The 21482-nt window shown below is 37.4% G+C and overlaps 1 protein-coding gene across 1 annotated transcript; it reads right to left on the bottom strand.

The window, feature by feature from the left end:
* Positions 1–10626: 10626 nt before the first annotated feature.
* Positions 10627–18698, bottom strand: LOC123236635 (small serum protein 2-like). The gene is made up of 4 exons (XM_044662996.1): positions 18684–18698; positions 12353–12446; positions 11021–11144; positions 10627–10645 (listed from the first exon to the last, which is right to left on the bottom strand). Exons 1-4 carry the CDS (start codon positions 18696–18698, stop codon positions 10627–10629), a joined length of 252 nt encoding a protein of 83 aa, XP_044518931.1.
* Positions 18699–21482: the final 2784 nt, after the last annotated feature.

Here is a 21482-nt window from a genome sequence, read left to right as displayed (position 1 = left end):
ATAAATGGGCAAGAGACATGAATAGGCAATTTTCAGGTAAAGAAATCCAAAGTATCAATAAGTACATGAGAAAGTGTTCCAAATCTCTAATAATTAGAGAAATGCAAATCAAAACAACTCTGAGGTATCACCTCACACCTAGCAGATTGGCTAAAATGAAAGAAGGGGAGAGTAATGAATGTTGGAGGGGATGTGGCAAAATTGGGACATTAATGCATTGCTGGTGGAGTTGTGAACTGATCCAGCCATTCTGGCTGGCAATTTGGAATTATGCTCAAAGGGCTATAAAAGAATGCCTGCCCTTTGATCCAGCCATACCATTGCTGGGTTTGTACCCCAAAGAGATCATAGATAAAGAGACTTGTACGAAAATATTTATAGCTGTGCTTTTTGTGGTGGCAACAAACTGGAAAAGGAGGGTATGTCCTTCAATTGGGGAATGGCTAAACAAACTGTGGTGTATGTGGGTGATGGAATACTATTGTGCTAAAAGGAATAATAAACTGGAGGAGTTCCAGGCGAACTGGAGAGACCTCCGGGAACTGATGCAGAGTGAAAGGAGCAGAGCCAGAAGAACATTGTGCACAGAGACTGATATATTGTGGTAAAATCGAATGTAATGGGCTTCTGTACCAGCAGCAATGCAATGTCCCAGGACAGCTCTGAGGGATTTATGGTAAAGACGCTACCCACATTCAGAGGAAGAACTGCAGGAGAGGAAATATAGAAGAAAAGCAACTGTTTGAATGCATGGGTCGGGGTGAATATGATTGGGGATGTGGACTCGAAACTACCACACCAATGCAACCACCAACAATTTGGAAATAGGTCTTGATCAAGGACACATGATAAAACCAGTGGAAATGTGCAACGGCCATGGGTGAAGGGAGTGGGGGGGTGAAGGGGAAAGTAGGAGCATGAATCATGTAACCATGTTAAAAATGATTATTAATAAATGTTTAAATTTAAAAAAAATTAAAAAAAAACAGAATTATAAACTTGTTAAATGACAAGACCATTTCTCACTTTAGAGGAATTTTGAAATGCAGACAAAAGCAAACATCTTTACAAAGGTTTCTTGTGAAGCTTACATCTGGTAAATTTCAAACAGGATTCAGTGGTGTTAAAAGAGAAAGAGAAAGAACTGTAGAAGGACAATTACTCTCAGATATTATGAAAAAGGAATGATTCCTCTTCCAGATAATAATATTTTTCCTCTCCATTCTCCTCATAGGCTATGAAGTCCTCTCAATACAGGTAAAGTTAAGTTAAAATTATTTTATTTAGTCTATTGATTTTTATTTATGTCTATTATTAATGTTTACTTAGTAAATTACAACTCCATTAACGCATTTAATGTCTCATAAAATCTGGGTTTTCTGGGTGTCTGGAATGGATTAATTCAATTTAAATTATTCCTTATTGGAAAAATTCATTTGGTACTTGATCTTTTTGTGACTGGCCTGACTTCTGGAATGAATGACAAGCACCAAGATACCATTGTTTTTGACAAAAGCATAGATCCAGGTTTTGGGGATAAGAAATCACTATTTGGTAAAAACTATTAGGACAAATGGAAAGAAGCTTGCAGAAACTAGGTATAGACCAACATCATGCCATTCACTAAGATAAAATCAAAATGGGCACATCATCTAGATGTAAAAGGTAATATTATAAGTAAATCAGAAGAACAGGAAGCATAAGAATAAAAAAAGTTGAAAGTCAAAAAGGAGCCTGGAGAAAAGAACAAATGAAAAAGAACCTAACCATAAAGAGCTAGTCTGAAGAAAGGTGAACTCAAGACACAAACAAAAGAAGATAAACAAAACATCCCCATGCAAAGCCTCAAAGAAAAATGCTAAGTATGGTAGGGGAGTAATGGGATCATAGATTTACAACTAGAAGTAAAGGACCTTTAGAGGTCATCAAACTGAATCCTCTCATTTTGCATTGAGGAAACTGAGATTCACTTAATTGCCAAGATTCACACATGCAACAAGGAGCAGTTAAAATATGAACACAAGCCCAATTTTCTTTCCCCTATACAATTCTGCTTTTAAATGGTGGTGACAGCACACCCATAGGTTAACAACCCCAAACACAAAGGGAAAAGGGTTTGTGACTGTGAAAGGGCACGCTAAAGGAAAGCATTAGAACTCACCATTCCAATTTAAATTAATCTGATGAACAGATCAAGGCTGACAACTAGAACTAGGAGAGAGGAGACTCAACTGATAGTTTGGGAAGCTATAGAGGCTGCTTTTATAGAAAGGAACAGTCACATAAAAAAAAAGCTTGCCAGAAACAGAGAAGAGATTTAAATGGAGAAAGAGCAACCTAGGTGTTTCTTCTTCTGACTGACTATCAATGACATAGTCAGAATTCAGATTACAAATCACTTGAACCTTCCTTTCTGAAGCCCTCTTAACTACAGCCAGAATATGTGATTTGAGTTACAAGACAAAGGTTCTCAGGTAATGGAAGTACTTTTCAGGCATGGAGAGTTGCCATTAGTGTTTAAATTGATGATATTTGACCTTCATGTTAACTGAGTTTCTTTGGAAAGTAGGTGATGGATGGTGTTACAAAGGTAAAGAAGATTAAGACAAAAGACAAAAAATTGTCCATTAGGCAATTTCTCCAGTATGTGGGTAGTAGATAAAGTTTACATGGGGAAGGAACTGATGAAGGGATTATTAAATCTAGCTTAAGTCTTAGTAAAATAATTAAAATCAACTTTCAGTTTTATAATTGTATGGCTTCATATTTTAATTATTCTTTCCTGGCTACTTGAAGTATTTTCTCCTTGACCTTGAAGTTCTGGAATTTACTTATATGATTTCTGAGAGTTTTCATTTTGAGATCTCTTTTAGTAGTTGATCTGTGGGTTCTTTTAATTTATCTTTTACACTCAGCCTCTAAGATATTAGTCAATTAATTATAATGTCTAGGCTCTTCTCTTTGATAATTGCTTGCAAGTAATTTAATCATTCTTAAATTACCTCTCCTCAATCTACTTTCTGAATCAGTTGTTTTTCCAATGAAATATTTCACGTTTTCTTCTATTTTTTCATTCTTTTGATTTTGTTTTATTACTTCTTGATATCTCATGTAATCATTAGCTTCCACTTACTTAATTCTCATTTTTAAGAAATTATTTTCTTCAGTGAGATTCTGTACTTCTTTATCTATTTGACCAATTTTGCTTTTTAACAGGTTCTCTTCAGTGGATTTTTGTACCTTTTTTTACCATTTGGACAATTATGTTTTTAAGGTATTATTTTATTCATTTTTAATGAAGTTTAAGAGAATGCCCTCTCTAGCCTGAGAATAGGGCCCAGCTAGAAGATAAAAGTGAAAATCAAGAAAAAAGACTTTGAAAATGAGCAAATATAAAAAAAAACCTAACCACTGAAAATTTTATGAAGGCAAAGCAAGGCACAGACACAAAAGTGGACAGTGAAAGCAAAGCAAACACATGCAAAGCTTCAAAGAAAAATATGAATTGGTCTCAGTTTCTGTAAGAGCTCAGAAAAGATTTCAAAATAAATTAAAAAAGGCAGAAGAAAAAGGGGAAAAGAAGTGAAAGAAATGTAACAAGAAACGGGCCAAATGAAAAGGGATATTCAAAAGCTCATGAAAGAAAATCATTCCTTAAAAATTAACTAAAATTAATTAATTAATTAAAAGTTTTACTTTCTTGTTTGATCCTCAATAGGGTCAAACTGTATGTATTCCTACATGGAGAGATGATATTTGTAATTCTTAAAAATCTTTTTATCAGTATAAGAGCATTTAGAAGGAGTATACATAGACATAGGGTGTGGGAGTAAGTGGATTAGAATGACATGATATGCAAAAAAAATCAAGGAGTGAAAAAGAGGATTGTACTAAGAGAAAAGGGAAGGGAGAAGTGGAATGAGGTAAATTATCTCATCTAAAGAGGAGTGAAAACTATTACAATGGAAGGGAGGATGAGAGTGGTGACATGTAATATTTAGATCTTACTTTCATCATAACTGGCTCAGGGAGGAAATAACAACCAATATTCATTTGGGTATAGAATCTTATTTTATCCAATGGAGAAGTAGGAGGGGAATAAGACATGGGGGAGGGTGAAAGGTCAATGAAGGGATGGGGAAGTAGGGGAGATGATTAAAAGCAAAACACCTGTGAGGAGGGACAGAGTGAAAGGAAAAAGGACAGGCTCAAAAGGGGAAAATGAGATAAAGGGAAATACACAGTTGGTAGTCATATCTGTGAATGTGAATGGGATGAATTCACCCATAAAATGGAAGTGGATAGCAGAATGTATTAAAAACAAGAATCCTACTACACAGTGTTTACAAAAAATACATTTGAGGTAGGGAGATACACACAGAGTAAAGGTAAGTAGCTGGAGCAGATTTTTTTTTGCATCATCTGAGGTAAAAAAAAGGAGGAGCAACAATCATGATCTCTGAAAAACCTCAAGCAAAAATAGATCCAATTAAAAGAGATAAAGGAAATTACTTCTTGCTAAAAGGTACTATAAACAATGAAGTAATATCAATACTAAGCATATCTGCACCAAATGGTATAGCCTCTAAATTTTTAAAGAATAAATTAAACGAGCTTTAGGAGGAAATAGATAATAAAAATATACTAGTGGAGGACCTCAAGTTCCCCCTCTCAGTGCTAGATAAATCAAACCAAAAAATAAACAAGAAAGAAGTAAAGGAAGTGAATGAAATTTTAGAAAAATTAAAAATAATTTCACTCCAGAGAGAATTGAATGTGAGTAGAAAGGGATAGTCCTTCTTTTCAGCAGTATCTGGTTCCTAAACAAAAATTGACCATATATTAGGACATTAAAGACTTCACAACCAAATGCAGAAAAGCAGAAATAATAAATACATCCTTTTCAGATAAGAATGCAATAAAAATTGTAATCAATAAAGCTCTGAAAGACAAATAAGAAATTCATTGGAAAAAATTCATTGGAAAATAAAGGTGGGTCAAAGAACAATTTATAGAAAAATCAATAATTTCTCAATGAGAATGACAATGAGGATACAACATGTCGAAATTTATGGGAAATAGCCAAAGCAATACTTAGAGGAAAATTTATAAACACTTATATTAATAAAATAGATTAAATACATATCAATGAATTGGACATGGAACTAAGAAAACTAGAAAAAGAACACATTAAAAACTCTCAATTAAAGACTAAATTGGAAATCCTAAAAATTAAAGGTGAAATTAATAAAATTGAAAAAGCAAGAGAAACATTGAACTAATAAATAAAACTAAGAGTTGGTTTTATGAAAAAACAAATAAAATAGGTAGAGAATTGGCTAATTTTATTAAAACCAGGAAAGAAGAAAATCAAATAATCATGATCAAAAATGAAAAGGATGAACTCACCACCAATGCAGAGAAGATTAAAGCAACCATAGGAGCTATTTTGCCCAATTATATGCCAATAAATCTGACAATCTAAGGGAAAAATATGAATATTCACAAAAAATACAAATTGCTCAGATTAACAAAAGAGAAAATACTTAAATAATCCCATCTCAGAAAAAGAAATTGAACAAACCATCAATGAACTCTCTAAGAAAAATTCCCCAGGGCCAGATGGATTCACAAGTGAATTCTATCAAACATTTAAAGAACAATTAATCCCAAAACTATATAAACTATCTGGGAAAATAGAGGGAGAAGAAATCCTACCAAATCTTTTTTTTTTTTTTTTTTTTTTGCTTTTTGTCTATTGCCCTTTTGAAAAAATTTAGCAATTATATATATTAACAAATTTTCACTCAAGTTTTCCTAAATTATATGATTGAATTTATCTCCTTCCCTTCTTTCTTTTCCACCTCCCAGTTCTAGAAGGCAATTTAATCTGGGCTATACATATATTATCATGCAAAACATATTTTGTAAGAGGATGATTTAGGGGATGGGACCAGATGGTTCAGATAGGGCCTGTATCAGAAGATTAACAGGTTTGGGAAGGTCAACCAAGCCCAGTGCAGACAGAGCCTTCTCTGAGATGACACACACAGACAACTCAGTAATAGAGATGGATGTTGTATTTATTATAAGCGAGAAAGGTTAAATGGGAATTTGGGGTAACTGACATAATATCAACTACCTACCCCGTCCTAGATCTAAATTTGTTCCCTCATGGGAAGTCTTCAGAGGTTTGAGAAACACTGATGAAAAATCACCTGTCTAAAGATACCAGTCCCTACTCTAGAAAGCCTACACTAAACTAATCCCCCTTTGATGGTATTTGAGGTAGTGGTCTGTGTCAAACTTAATGGAGCCCAGGGAGAGGTCCTATATACAAAATGAACCCAGACCTGATCTTACAGACTGATGCCAGATGGTTCAGGATCACCAGGAAACACAGTAGGTCACAGCAAGCAGCAGGTAAGCAGGAAGGAGGGGAAATCAAGGCAGTACAGGGTAATATCAGCCACCAAGGAAAAACAGCCAGTCCCTCCAAGTCAAACCAGAGAGAGACCACTCAAACCTTAGTTAACAGTGTTATAGGAATATGGGGTACAAGAGAGATATAGAGATATACTGATGGTGATGATGTGTATCTATCTATGCTCTCCTCAGCTGCAGTTGGTTGGAGGAACACCTACTCCTATTACCCTGACTGCTACTGCAAGTTATCCCCTTCCTCTAACAGCTCCCCAAGTGGGACCCTTGAGAGGTTAGATAGATGGGTAACCTTTCAGGACCAACCTGGGGTTGGATAAATTAGTATTGGGCTATTGATCTATTGATCTGCCTTAGATAACATTCAGAATCTGACTTTGTTTGACTCCCTTCCCAAGGGCCGTGATAGATACTCAGGAAGGTACTTGTTGTTGAACACTATCTATAAATTAGGAAAGGATAATGAGGTCAAGGATTGGGGATTGGAAACCCTATTGATCCATTATCTATAGGTTAAATAACAATCAGGACTGGAGGCTATCCATCAGGTGGAAGCTGGATATTTCACCTCTCCTCTACCTTTGGCCAGACCTGGCCACAGCCAAGCCAGAGAATAGAGAGGCTATTGCTGCAGATGTATTGATGGTATTTATTCTCTCGGCTCTCTTATCACCAGTGTTGGTGATTCACTAGCTCTCACAGTCTATCAGGAAATAGATTCAGGTTTATTCCTACTCTCTTCTTCTTAAACAACCTAGCAACCCTTCAAACCACCCTCCCAGCCACCCACTGCCCAGATTGAACCACAGAGGTTGGCAGAGATCTGTGATCTCCAGTTCTCAGCCTGAGTCCAAAGACTTCCGAGTTCAGAGACTTCTCAGTCCAGAGACCTTAGTCCAGAGACCTTCCTCAAAGTGGCTGTGAGGGGTATTTATAGGGTGAGGTCAACCGACATTTGCCCCTGGCTCACAGCACCTGGGAACATTCCAAGTCTCTCAACTGCCATCCCTGTCAGTCAAGGTGGCATCCATCTCTTCCCAGATTATTGAATATAGCAACAGTCTGAATCCACTTTTCACATTCTAGAGTTCTCTCCCTGTTAGTCTCATGCCTCTGCCCTCTGTGAACTTACTCAAACCCTCTCTTCCTTATAACAGTTTCCATATTGTTCATTTGTGTGAGTTGTAACATCCATTTTTCTGAGAGGGATTCAAGCTGCATCACAGAATTCCATAATGCCCCCCCCAGAACTCCAAGGGAGGGGACAGTTAAGGGCAGTTGGAGTCCTGGTATAAAAACCAGGTCACCATTCTTGCAAGGGTCTTGACTCTTGGCTCTTGGTTCTGGGCACAGACACTCTGTGTAGCTTCTGGGCTGAGTCATTCAGTCTCTGACAACCAGGGGCTGCCTTACTCTGATAGCTAACCTTAAAGATAGACCTTCAAGCAAGATCACTGTCTACCTTCAGTTTAGCTGTTTAGGTTTAAGAAGGAAGATTATTTAGGGGCTTAGATAGGTGTTCAGCCATTCAATATACATTCACCCCCCTGGGGGAGTGTGTGACTAGCGGATATTTAGCAAGTTTCAGTTAATTTATGTCCCCTCCTCTTTCCTAAAAACTGGTTCCCATCTCCCCATTCCCGGTAATCATTAAATTCATTGTTTTGAGAAGATAGAGCTGGTATCCAGATAACTTGGGGTCATACTTACTACTTTCCTTTCACCAAGCCAAGTAATACATCCAAGCTGGGGCTGAAGCTGCCTTTGTCCTAGGGCTTGTGGTCTGATCTGTAGAAGATCTTAACCTCATATATTACTTTCTTTTTCTTTAACCCTTAACTTTTGTGTATTGGCTCCTTGGTGGAAGAGTGGTAAGGGTGGGCAATGGGGGTCAAGTGACTTGCCAAGGGTCACACTGCTGGGAAGTGTCTGAGGCCGGATTTGAACCTAGGACCTCCTGTCTCTAGGCCTGACTCTCAATCCACTGAGCTACCCAGCTGTCCCCAACCTCATATATTTCTATCCTGTGAGGGAATAATTTATACAAAGAAAGTTATTGTCACAAGGGGTTTTTAGTCTCTATCTACTTACCATCTTGGCTCAGAATTTACCAAGCTTTAATAACCTCCATAACCAGCTCTGAGAGTATTCTGTTAACTGTTTCCAACTGTTTCCAGTGTGGGGGTAGATGGAGGAGCACTCCACCTGCTCTTGCCTCTCCCATCCAGTCGAGTTTGCCTGCTTCTCCTCTGATCTGAGACTGGGGAGAATCCATTGCCATCTGACCCTAATCCTACAGAGTAAACTTCAAACTTCTCTGTGCCACCACTTTATCCCCCACCCCACCAGTCTAAGACAAGTATAAGATGTTTGAGGAGTCTCAAATAAGATAATGGATGTAAAGCATTTTTCAAAACTTAAAATGCTATATAATATGCCTATTTTTATTATTAGCCTACAGTTAGGTCTTCAGTCGTCTTTATTCTCTGAGCATTCTACAATAGTCCTGTGCTGAGTTCAGGTAATAAGCAATACAGTGATGTGCTGATAAGTGTGTAAAATTGGAGTTGGTGGAGGGTTGTATGCGCAAAAAAACTTTTAAGTTTAATCTTCAGTAGAAGTAGGAGATGAATAGGAGATAAAATGACTGGATCTCAGTAGCACTGACAATTAGGAAAACAGCAGAATTATATCCCAGGATATCACTACTGAATCAGTGTTAGTGAGTTAGACAGAGGTTCCTACTGTTATGATTATATTTGGTTTGGAGGAGCAGGACTCTTCATTTGGAATTGGTTGGCAGCTGGTGCTATTAGTACCCTACCCCACTGGGTTCCAGTCCTCTTTGGAACTCCCAAGTTCCTTGGCTTCTTTTCCCCCCTTTCTCACCAAGCTTCTGTCTCCCATCATCTTTCAACCCCTCCTTCCAGTTGGGAAAAATTACACTTTCCACAAGCCTTCTTGCCAATAAGGGGCTACTTTCAGATGATTTTCAATTTTAACCAAATCTTCTTGCAAATTAATTTTAATTAGATTATGAGTAGATGGTTGGAGCTCAAGGAATACAGACTAAAAATGGGAATTATTCTGACGTCTTTCTAACTCACCTCTGAGTTCAAGTATACAGCTAAAGTCCTATGAAGAAATTTAATGATGGAGGAGTCACTTGTATTTCCAAACTCATGGCCCCTTTGAGCCTCAGCTTAGGTAATAGATGCTCAGAATGTTTGAACCCTGGTAGAATAGAAGAGGAAGTAATAATATCTAGCTCTAACTTCCCCAAACCCTATAAATCTACTGGTGGTGAGCTAATGGAATTTGCTGGAGGTACTAGAAATTTTGACAGTCCTCTCCTTCTGCTTTAACAGGATCCTTCCTGGCAGAGTCTCTGTTCTCAAGCCTATTGCTCAATCCTATGCCTCCTAAATTTATATCTTGCCTAGAACAAAAACTCATTTGCTTCACCCCAGCTATAAAAGGTAATTGTGAGGATAGCACTCTGTAATCTTTAAGGTGAGCTTTATTGTGAGTCCTTATTATTAAAATAATATAAAAAATATATAAAATAATATATATAAATATATATCACATCACAATAATTTATAATGTGATATATCAATATAATATGACATATAGTATAACATAATAAATCATAAAATATACTTTTTAAAATAAATAATAATGTGTGATGCTCCTGGATGCCCCTGGATGCCCCTGGAAAGAGGCTTCTTTTTTTTTAAAACCACAGATAGCTCTGGAAATCAGTCAGTCAGCTAATAAGCATATTTAATAAGCCCCTTAGTGTCGGGCATTATTCTGAGCTAGAACTAGTCTGCATAGTATCTAGTAGGGACAGTGCTTAGTGAATACAGACTGATCTGAATTGAATGAAAGTTGAAATTGAATTTTTAGGATGATTCAAGCTTTTCTGTTTTTAATCAGTCTCCCCTCATATGATCTAAATCTTCCTTCAGCTCTTAGAAGGGTTGTTATGATGAGAAAGACTTCCCACCAATATCTCTCCTTTAGTTCAACCTCCTCCACCAAAGAAAAGACCAAGCTCAGAAGCAGAATAGGTTTGACTTCCAGCTAATAGTTTATTGCATTCTTGTTCCTGAGATCCATAGGGGTTAGATAAGCTCCAGCAAAGAAATCAAAGTTGCTCTCCTAGAGACCATCAGTTCTTCAGCTACATGGACTGATGCTAAAAGAGAAAGTAACAAAGAAATGGTTATGCACCATCCCATGATTTCTTCTATCTCTATGATATTACTTTTCTGACTTCTAATGTCTTGGTACATATCTCACAAAATTATAGATTTAATGTTGGAAAAAACCTTAGAGATTCTCATGTCCAGCCTCTCCATTTTATAGATAAAGAAATGGAGGCACATAATACTTGATTAATTGAATTAATTAATGGTTGTGGATAGGAGACCTTCTCACTCAAATGAAAGTCATCTCAGCTAGGGAAGGTTGAAGGACCCACTTCTTACAGCTTGTCAAAGGATAGAGGACCAAAGGGAGAGATTTGATAATCTCCTTAAAAAGGGAGAAGGCCCAGAGATGAGCTTATTACCTCTCACAGCAGCTTATACCCCTAGGTGTGCAGGAACATTGCTGACATTGGCTGTTTTGCCATCTGGAGCCCATCTTGTACCACCTATTATCAACTGAGTCCATACACACTGGCCTGGCACCTGCTAAAGAAGATGTACAACACCTAGTTACCTCCAGTCCACCCTGATGAATATGTCTAGCCTAAATAATCAGTTGAGCACAAGATGGGGGATTTTGATCGTTTCTCCCATTAGACTGAGAGCAAGGGCTGGTTGTTTTTGCTATTTTTTGCATCTCTAGCACTTAGCACAGTGCTTGGCACATGGCCCTTCCTACCTTTCCTATCTTATTATACTTTATTTCCCTCCACCTACTCTGCTGTTCAACACTGGCTTTCTTGCTGTTCTTGGAACATGATACTACATTTCTGGACCTTGTACCTTTTCCTGGATCTTCCCAATGCCTGGAAGGCTCTCCCTATTTGTCTTAGTCTCTTGGCTTCTCTCAATTCCTTCCATATTTATTTCAAGTCTCAACTACTACATGAATATTTTCCCAGTGCTCTTATCCACTCTTTCCCTCTACTCCCCAACCCTCACCTCCACACACACTGCTCCCTTTAAGATGACCTTCCATTTACATTCTATATATCATTTATGCACTTGGCTATTTGCTTGTTGTTTCCTCCAATAGAATAGGAGCTCCTTGAGAGCAGGATTGGATTTTTGTTGTTGTTTCTTTATCCGTATACCCAGTGGTTAGCACAGTGACTGAAATATAGTAGGCATTTAATAAAATCTTGTTGACTTTACTGGTGAAGGTAAAATCAAGGAAATTTGGAAAGTGATTAGAAATGGGGATTCAGTGAGAAGGAAGAGGGAAGGATAGCTTTGAGGTTCTGAATCTGGTTAATTAGGTAGGACAACACATAGGGATGTTTGGATGAATGGCAAGCTTAAGGGGAAGGCTAATGAGTTTACTTCTGGACTTATTGATTTTGAGATACCTCTGGGACAAGAAAGTGCCTAGTTGGTGATGTGGGAGGAAACTTAGTACAGAATATATAGGAAATTTGGCCTGGATAGATTTGGAAGTCATTTTTATAGAAACGATAATAAATCCCACAGTTATATTCGTAATACATAAATCTCTAACAGTAGAATTTAAGCTATCAGAAGGAAATAGATTTCCAAGTAGATTCTCACCATTTTAGTTAGCCCTAATTTACCAAGATCAAATGTAGTAATTAGAACTTTGGTTTATTATTTCTCTTGTCCCTCTCACCAAGGATAGCCTTGAGTAGGCAACGTTTTAGGCCAACAAATAATCACCCCAAGTTGTCTGCTCTTACCAGAGCTCATGAGCATGTCAAGACCTCCCCTCTGACAGTCTCCATGGATCAGTACCAGGACTGTGCACAGCACCACCAGACCAATCAGACGCTCCTGCAATGATCAGTCAACATTAAAATCCACACTGAAAAACCACCCATCCCTGCCCTCTAAAGGGAGCCTCAAGGGTCAATGGTCCTTCTTGCTAGCATTCAGGTACTCAGAATTGAGGAAATCATAATCACCTCAGGCCCACAAAACTCTTAGGGCCTTAAGTGTTGAAATAAACTGAGGGGATTCAAGGGAATGAAGGACCTGGTTTTCTAGAGCTTTAGTCTTTCAGAGACTGAGCCCAATTTCATAATGTTTGTTTCTATTATGGGTCTTTTCCTTCCTCAATGAATATTTCATTTTCTCGCCTTTGGTTCATGAAACCCACCTGTTTCTGGGGATCTCTTAGATGGCTTTTCCATACTCCCTAGGGACATAGTCTTTCATTCCTGATGATGCCAAGTGGTCATACTGAGTTTGAAAGTTCCTTCATGTTTTAAAAGAGTTGTGAACTGTATCAACGATGGAAACCTGAGGGACAGCAGAACTGACTGACTAGACTTAGGTTATACTACACTCTAGCCCAGAAAGTCTATATATGCTACTCTGTGGAAAGAGTATTAGACTTGGAGTCAGGAGACACTGCAGTTCCAATTTAGCCACTGCTACTAACTGTGTGACTCTGGAGAAGGTAGTTTTTTGGACCTCAGTTTCCTCATCAACAAAATAGTCATAATAATTAACATCAGTAGTTCCTACTTCATAAGATTGAGTCTCAAATAAGATTACTATGTATATAAAACACATTATAAATATTAAAACATAATTGTCAGTTATGTTATTGCATAAATGTCAGTGAATAATATTGTTTGTCAGGGAGACACTTTCTTCTCATCTATATTGTGAGACCTTTAGAAGCAGGACCAATGGCTTCTCTTTCTTATTACTTGCTTCTCCTGCTGTGCACCCTTCCAAATAGAGATCCAGTTTGTACCCTGGGGCTGTGCTGATTGGAGAGAGCTCCCAACATATTTAGCCAGATGCATTATCTCTACCCCATCAGCCTCACCAGCTTTCTACCTCTTGCTCTGGACTAAGCACTGGACCTATGATTGCATTGGAATGCAATTGATATTTCATCCCCTCTCAGATGAGAAAATTTCCTCCATAGTCTTACGTAGGTTGGTAACAGAGAGTTTTAGCAAGGGTCTAGAGCACTGAGTGATTAAGTGAATTGTCTAGGGTCATACAGCAAGTCTGTATCAGAGGCAGGATTAGATCCAGACATTTTTAGCTCCAAGGTCAGATCTCAAGCTACTATGCCTCTCTGTGGACAGTAATTACATCAGCACTGCCATTGCTTCTAGAAAAAGTACATCACTTGGACACCCTTTTGGTTCACTCACCATATTTGTAGTTTCACCTTTACCTGGCTCCACTGTTTTATCTTCCCCTATTGGGATATAAGCTCCTTGAGGACAGGGATTGTCTGTCCTTTAGATTTCAATCTCCAGGCTTGGCACGTTGCCTGACACATATACTGATGAATTCATTCATTTGATGAATAAATGGTGAAGGTAGAATCCACAGTATCCAAAAGAGAAGTCCTCATCGGGAAACATCTCTGTAACATTCAAGATTTTTCTGATGTGTCTGGAGGCTGCTAGAGGGTGAAGTGGCTAGATCTAGAGTCAGGAAGACCTGCATTCAAATCTGGCTTCAGACACTTACTAGTTGTGTGACTCTGAGAAGCCATTTAGCCTCTGTATGCCCCACTTTGTTCATCTATAACACCAGGATAATAATAGGACCTACCTCCCAGAGTTCCTGTGAGAATGAAGTTTATAAAGTTCTTTGAAATATAAATATAATATGATATATTGAAATATAAAGTACCATATAAATATTATCCATTGCTATTAGTTGTTATGGTGACAAGGACCCAGGCCAGATCTATCCCCATAAGAGAAGCACTGTGGTGTGTGCAATGGATTGAGTACAAATCTTGGAGTAAGGAAAAATGGTTTCAAATCCTACCTTGACTAACCCAGCAACCCTGAGGAGGTCACTTAGCATTTCTAAATTGGTTTCATCTATTAAATGAAGATAATAAGAGTACCTCTCTTATACGAATGTTGTTGAGAAGATTATATAAAGTACATTGTAAACATTAAAGTGTTATATAACTCAGTTCCTAATTACCCTTTGGGTGATCCTCAATTTCAATTGATTTGTAGTCATATATCATCAGAAGATATGGGGCAGCTAGGTGGTGCAGTGGATAGAGCACTGGGCTTGGAAATCAGGAAGATTCATCTTCATGAGTTCAAATCCAGCCTCAGGCAATTACTAGCTGTGTGATCTTAGGCAAGTCACTTCAATCCTGTTTACCTTAGTCCATCATCTGTAAAAATGAGCTGGAGAAGGAAATGGCAAACCACTCCAATATCTTTGCCAAGAAAACCTCCAAATGCAGTCACAAAGAGTTGGACACTACTGAAACAACCAAATAACGAAAATCATCAGAAGAATATTGTACTACTCTCTGATCTTATGACTGTGAAAAACTGAGGCCCAGGGAAATGAAATGATTTGCTCATGGCTACATGGGCAGTGTCCAAGGTGCACTTGAACCCGGACTCTTACTCTCCATTTACTATTCTATCAATGACACCATCCTACTTTTCTGCTAACCACTCAAGCTCTTTTTTGGATCCAGATTTTGCAATTCTGTGTTATGGATTCCATTTTAAAGATTCTGCAATATTCTAGAGCTTGATGCACTCATTATTTAGTCCTTTAATAGTAGTAATATCTTTAAAATTTTTTATTTTAAAATATTTTCCATGTTTATGTGATTCAATTTCTTTCCCTCCCCTCTTTCCTCTCCCTTCCCATACCTGACAAGAAATTCCAATACTAGGGATGTCTTGAGGAATTTAACTTCTTTAGAGAATTACACTTCTACCTGAACTCTGCATTAGACAGTAACAAACACTTCTTTTGAGTACGTCTCCCTGTTTTAAGCTCACTTGCTATTAATATTGAGTGGTCAAAATTATATCTATTATTATATTTCAAAATATTTATATGATTTTCATACATGTGGAGAAGATACCTTATAAAATGAAAAACTGCAACACAAAATTCTGTTTTACTGGAGGATTTTTTTTGTCAGCAGATAAAGGTAGGATTCTCTCTTCTATTTAATCACATACTTTTATAACTTGTAATCATAAAGTTGTAATCCAATCTGCATCAATATCTGTGAAAGTCTGCGTGTTGTAAAACCCTTATGTAGGTTTTAGGTATATGTTTAGATGTAACAAGAACAGATTATTCTCATAAACATTTTGCATAAAAGTAAAAATAAGAATACTGATTAATCATCATGTTATACCTTTTATGTCTTCATGTGACCTTTTACAAGTTTTGATAATTATGGCTATGATTTCTCCCCCAATACTTTTGATACTTTCCATTCTATGATGTACTTTGAGAATCAATACTTCATTACTCTTAAAATTATATCACTTGCTTCTGTGTTTTAGGTATAATCTATTTGGTTATTCATCTTTGTTACTCTTCAATATTTTCTAATTTCTTCTACTTCGCATCCAGGATTGTGTTAGTCTAAATGTAATGGTTCTGAACATCTTTGGTTTCAAAGAGAATTCATTATAAAAATCTTTACAGATCTTTTCCATTTTTTATTTGATGGCTGAAATTAGTTGGTTCTAGCATCCTCTTTAAATGCCCTTTGCTTATCTGGTTCTCTCTCCCAACTTTTTCTAGGCTTGTCTATCTCTCCATTGCTTTTTAATGTTTTATGAAATGCTCATAAATTTAAACCATCCTTCTCTGGAAGATTTTACAATTTATTTTTGTTCTGAACCAACGTTGCCCTGACCTCTCCTATATTTCACATTGACAAGGAGATCAAAGATTTGCTATCTGGGTCATTTGGTTCTTTGGTCTTCTTGTCATGACAATTGATTTGTATCACTTAAGCTTATGCATGAAGTTTTCATGATTTCACAGTCCACACATCCCTCATTGTTTCACTATCCAATTCTCTACAGAGACTGTTCCAAACTTTCTTCTTTAAGCCCCCTTTTCTACTCTCTCTGATGAGGGCCTTGTTCTATACTTCACTGACAATATTAAGGCCATTTGATGAGAAAGTCCCATTCTCTCTTCTTCCTCACATGATACTATTCAAATATCTTCTACCACTCTCTTTCTTCACTACTGTTATGGATGAAGAGGAAACCCTTCCTCTTGCCAAGGCTAAATGTGTACATGCACACTTGATCCCATCTACTCTGATCTTCTCCAGCTAATTGCTGCCAATATCTTTCCACTGTCTATCTCGAATTCAATTTCTCCCTATCTTCTACCTCCATCCTTACTCTCTATAAGCATGCCCATATCTCTCCCATTCTTAAAAATAATCATTGACCTGATTATTTCTGCTAGATATTGTCCTATAACTTTCTTTATCTTGATAGCTAAACTTCTTGAGAACACCAGCTGTCTAGAACATCTCTATGTCTCCTTGTTTTATGTTTCACTTGATTCTTTTTGTTTTCTTCTAAATCCTTGGCAATTTGACTTTCAGCCTAAACATTCAAATGAAATTGTTCTCTCCAAAGTTCCTCCTTATCTCTTATTTAGCAATTCTATTCACCTTTTCTCAATATTCATTCTTCTTGACTTTCATCATATTATGTTCTCCACTCTTAAATACTCTCTCATCTCTAGATTTTCTTGACATTTCTCTCTTCTAGTTCCCTTTTTGTCTGATCAACAACTCCTCAGTCTTTGGTTCTTCCATCCACATTGTAACTACTAATCATGGATGTCCCATAAGGCCATGTCCTGGGCCCTCTACTCTTTCCCCTCTATGTTCTCTTATTTGCTGGTTTTATCAGCTTTCATGGATTCAGTTATTATCTCTATGCAAATAATTCCCAGATCTATATATCCAGCTGTCCTGAGTTCTAGTCTTGAATCATCACTTTCCTTTTGGTGATCTAGAACTGAAACTCCTGTATGTATCTTAAATTTAACATATCCAAAACAAAACTAATGATCTTTTTCTCAAAAATTTCCCTCTTCTATTACTATTCAGAGCACCATTATTCTCAGAGTTATCCAGGTCTGCAATTTCCATGTCATCTGTCACTCCTTGCATTCTTTCATCCTACATTCTTATTCATTGCCAAATCTTGTTGTTTTGCCTTTATAACATCTTTCTCAAATGTCCCCTTCTCTTCAAGAACACAGTCATCATCCTAGTTCAGACATTCATCACTGCATGCCTAGAAGTCTTCCAATTGGTCTCCCTGCCTCAGGTTCTTTCTTTTCTCACTTCAATTTATCCTCCATTCAGCAGCCAAAGCAATTTTTCTAATGTGTAGGTCTGAAATAATTTATAGCACAGAGTGTTGTGAGAATCAAATAAGATAATAATTAAAGCTCTTTGCAAACCTTAAAGCATGATATAAATGCAAGCTTTTCTCTACCCAATACAGATCTTTAAATTGGAAATGAGAGAAAAAACCAAATGATTACTTGGAAATTATTTCTCTGCATAAGATACAAGGTAGCAAAAATAATGAAAATAATGATTTACAAAGCCCATTAAAGTTTGCATACTGGTTTATATTTAAAGCAATATCATTTTATATATCTCAAATGAGATCCTACTTGTGAAGTCCTCAGCTCAGTGTGCAGCAATAGTAGGAGCTTAATAAATGCTTCTTTCCTTCTTTCCTATATTTTTATGTGTATGTAAATATACATATATATATATGTAAAATCTCATTTGATATTCACAATAACCCTGTAAGAGTGGTGCTATTGTTATCATCATTTTAAAGATTAGGAAGTTGGCACTGAGTGAGGTTAAATGACTTATCTAATGCTGCTAGTAAGCGTCTGTGGCAGGTTTTAAAGTCAAGTGTTCAATACTCCAAGTCAGCTAGTCCACTTAGTAAAATGGTCCCTAAATGTTCTGAATCAGTCAACAAATATTTATTAAGTGGTTGGCATGTTATATGTCAGCTACCATATAACTAGTTCATCTTACCTAGTATATATGAACTATTTCCCAGAATAATATACATATTAAGCACAGAGGATTGTGCTGCAGAGTCATTGTTAGTGATCTGTGAGGAATCCAGAACAGGTAAGTTATTCATGGACAACAAACCCATAAATTTACAACCCCTAACAAAAATGGAAGAAGATTTGTGAGTGGTGCAGGGCAAGGTTAAAGAGAGCATTAGGACTTACCATTCCACTTGACATGAATCTGATGAACAGAATGAAGCTGATGCCTGTGCCTGGAAGAAGAAATGGGCTTTGACAGATGGATTGGGAAGCTGTAGAAGCCGCTTTTATAGAGTGGAACAATCACATGGAGAGAAGGTTCACTAGGAGTAGAGAAGACAGATTTGAATGGAGAATGGGTACTTTGTTCATCAGTGTTTACTGATATGGATGGATGGCCACCAAACAGGAAGAGAGCGTGGCCCACACTCAAATGTTCACTTATATGCCCACATACCTACAAATGCATATAAATCTTAATGCACAAACAGAGATGCAAATACATAGATCAATGCACTTCAGACTTTCCCCAGCAGTCTAGAAAGCCAACATGCTGAGACAATGCAGAGTCTACTAAGAATGACACACCTGGGATCTCCCAGAGTTGGAACTCCATTTGACTTCTTTTCTCTCATAAAGGTCCACCATGTCATCCTACTTCATGCTGGTCATCTTGGAGGTTATAGCACCATTTAGTTTAGGGTTTTTAAAGCAGGCATCCTTGAATTTGTTTTTTCTTTAATTTTAAATAACTGTACTTCAATATGATTACTTTCCTTTGTAATTCTACATATTTTATTTTATGCATTCAACAATATATTTCTTAGGAGCCATATGCTTCACCAGACCAACGTGGTTTCACCATGGGCCAGAATGACCCATGAAACAAAAACTGTTAAGAACCCTGATGTAGACAGTGTGGCCTTATTCATGTACTTTTTTTTAACCCTTACCTTCTGAGTTAAAAATTTGGCTTCGGCACTTTCTAGCTATATGACCTTGAACAAGTCACCTAGCCTCTCTTAGTTTTGGTTTCCTCGTTTGTAAAATGAGGATAATAATAGCATCTATCTTCTTTGTTGTCATGAGGATCAGATTTGGAAAGTACTTTGCAGGCCTTTAGAATATTTAAAAAATGCTAGCTATTATTATTATCACTAGTGTCCCATAACCAGTTCTGTCTAGCTCTAGGAAAAGCCCTAAAAGTCCTTAGGATTTAGCATCAGAATGAATGACAAAGCCCAGGGCTCCTTAGGTTGCATTAGAAGGTCATATAGCAATGCTGGGATTCTGCAAGACTTATAACTAGGGCATATGGTAAGGTTTGGAGAATCTTATGCCATGGCAGGGCATATGGTAAGTGCTTGTAATCATCCATCTCACTGGAAGGAACAGAAATTAGTGACTCCTATTTCATCCAAGCTACGTGAGCAGCCAAGCAACCTTGGTTGATTATGGTGGCTGGATATAGAGAGAGAAGAAAAGGGAAGTGAGGGAGAGAATGATGCCTCTGATAGCTCCCACCATCTGGCCAACCTGGATGGATACTCTATAACTCTCACGAAACTTGCTTTTGGTCAGACTGGTCTGACCCCTAGAATCATATTGTTTGGAGATGGAAGAGACTTCAGATTATTTATCCCAACCTTCTTCTTTAAAAAAAAAAGGAGAATTGAAAGGAGAAAAAGCAACTTTCCTAATGTCACGTAGTTTAGAGATAACATAGCTGGGATTTAAACCCAGTCAGGTCCTTTAACTCAAAAAATAGTGTTCTTTTTACTATACTGTTTCTTCTTAAGGCCCCCTAACCAGGCAATTCTTAGTCCTATATCCCAATCCTGACTTAGGCTGTTGCTTTCTCCAGGGATTCCCCTTTCTTCTCTACATCCTATCAAAATTTTATCAGGTATGGTTCAACTTTAAGGAGCTACTGAATCCTTCTTAAAGAACTGTAGTACCTAGGCAATCTGCTTGAAATTGCCCTCCTTTAAATGATTCCCTAGGTTCAAAGTGCTTTGATATAGATCATCAGAAATTGAACACTCTCATAGATATGCTTGGTTTGTTTGTTTCTCACCCACTAGAAGGCACACCATTTTGTAGTAAAAGACAATTTATATTAAATAGCAATGTAAGTAATTAGAAAGATTTCCTCCATACACATACATACAAGTATACTTTCTCTCAGATTACCACATCACCAATGGGGCATGTCCAGGGCACATACAGTGTCTGGGGCAACTTATGCCTTTGACACTGCAGAGAGTGGCTGCTGTTTTCTGGTGAGGTCACTGGGCAAACTCCTATTCCTTTTACTTCTGTTCCTTTTACTTTGCTGCTTGCTGTTGGAATCTCCTGAAGAGACACATATTTGTTGTACTTTTCCTGCTGGACATCTCTGTTGTGAATGCTCTTGCTGTTGCTGCTACAACTATCTGCTACTGATCCCTATGCATCTTCTTATCTCAGGAGGAGGAGGGGTCTTCTAGTGCTTTAGCTTGTTATACCAAGAGCCATCCTCAGTTGTTGTTGTTTTCCTGTTTCATTTAGCTAGCTAGCTATAGAACCCCTTAGGCATCTAAAAAATTCTCATTTGAATGACCTCATCCTTCTGACTCACTTTTTAACAGTTATATGAGTTATGATGAGAAAATTCCTTTGCCTTGATGGTCATTTCAAATCATCTGAGAACTACAGTGAGAAAAACCTTAAAGGCACTAGTTGGGAATATGAAAGAATTCCTTTCTAACTCATTATGTTTCTCAATGAATGTTCTTCCATTATGCGCCAATTTCCTGACTTTGGATTAAGGTAAGAAATTTTATTCCTTCAGTTAGTTCCCCTTTTCCCAACTTGTCCCTTTATGTAAGTTGCCTAAAGATCTGAGATGACTCCTCCCTGAGGCAAAACCCCTTGGAATATTAATAATCTACCTGATCTCCAAAATTCCTTTCTCTGATCACAATCTGTTATCATTTCACC

The sequence above is a fragment of the Gracilinanus agilis genome, chromosome 2, assembly GCF_016433145.1.
Source record: "Gracilinanus agilis isolate LMUSP501 chromosome 2, AgileGrace, whole genome shotgun sequence".
In the NCBI taxonomy this organism is placed as follows: Eukaryota; Metazoa; Chordata; class Mammalia; order Didelphimorphia; family Didelphidae; genus Gracilinanus; species Gracilinanus agilis.
Note: the sequence above shows the minus strand (reverse complement) of the source record. Positions and strands in the feature narration are given on the sequence as shown.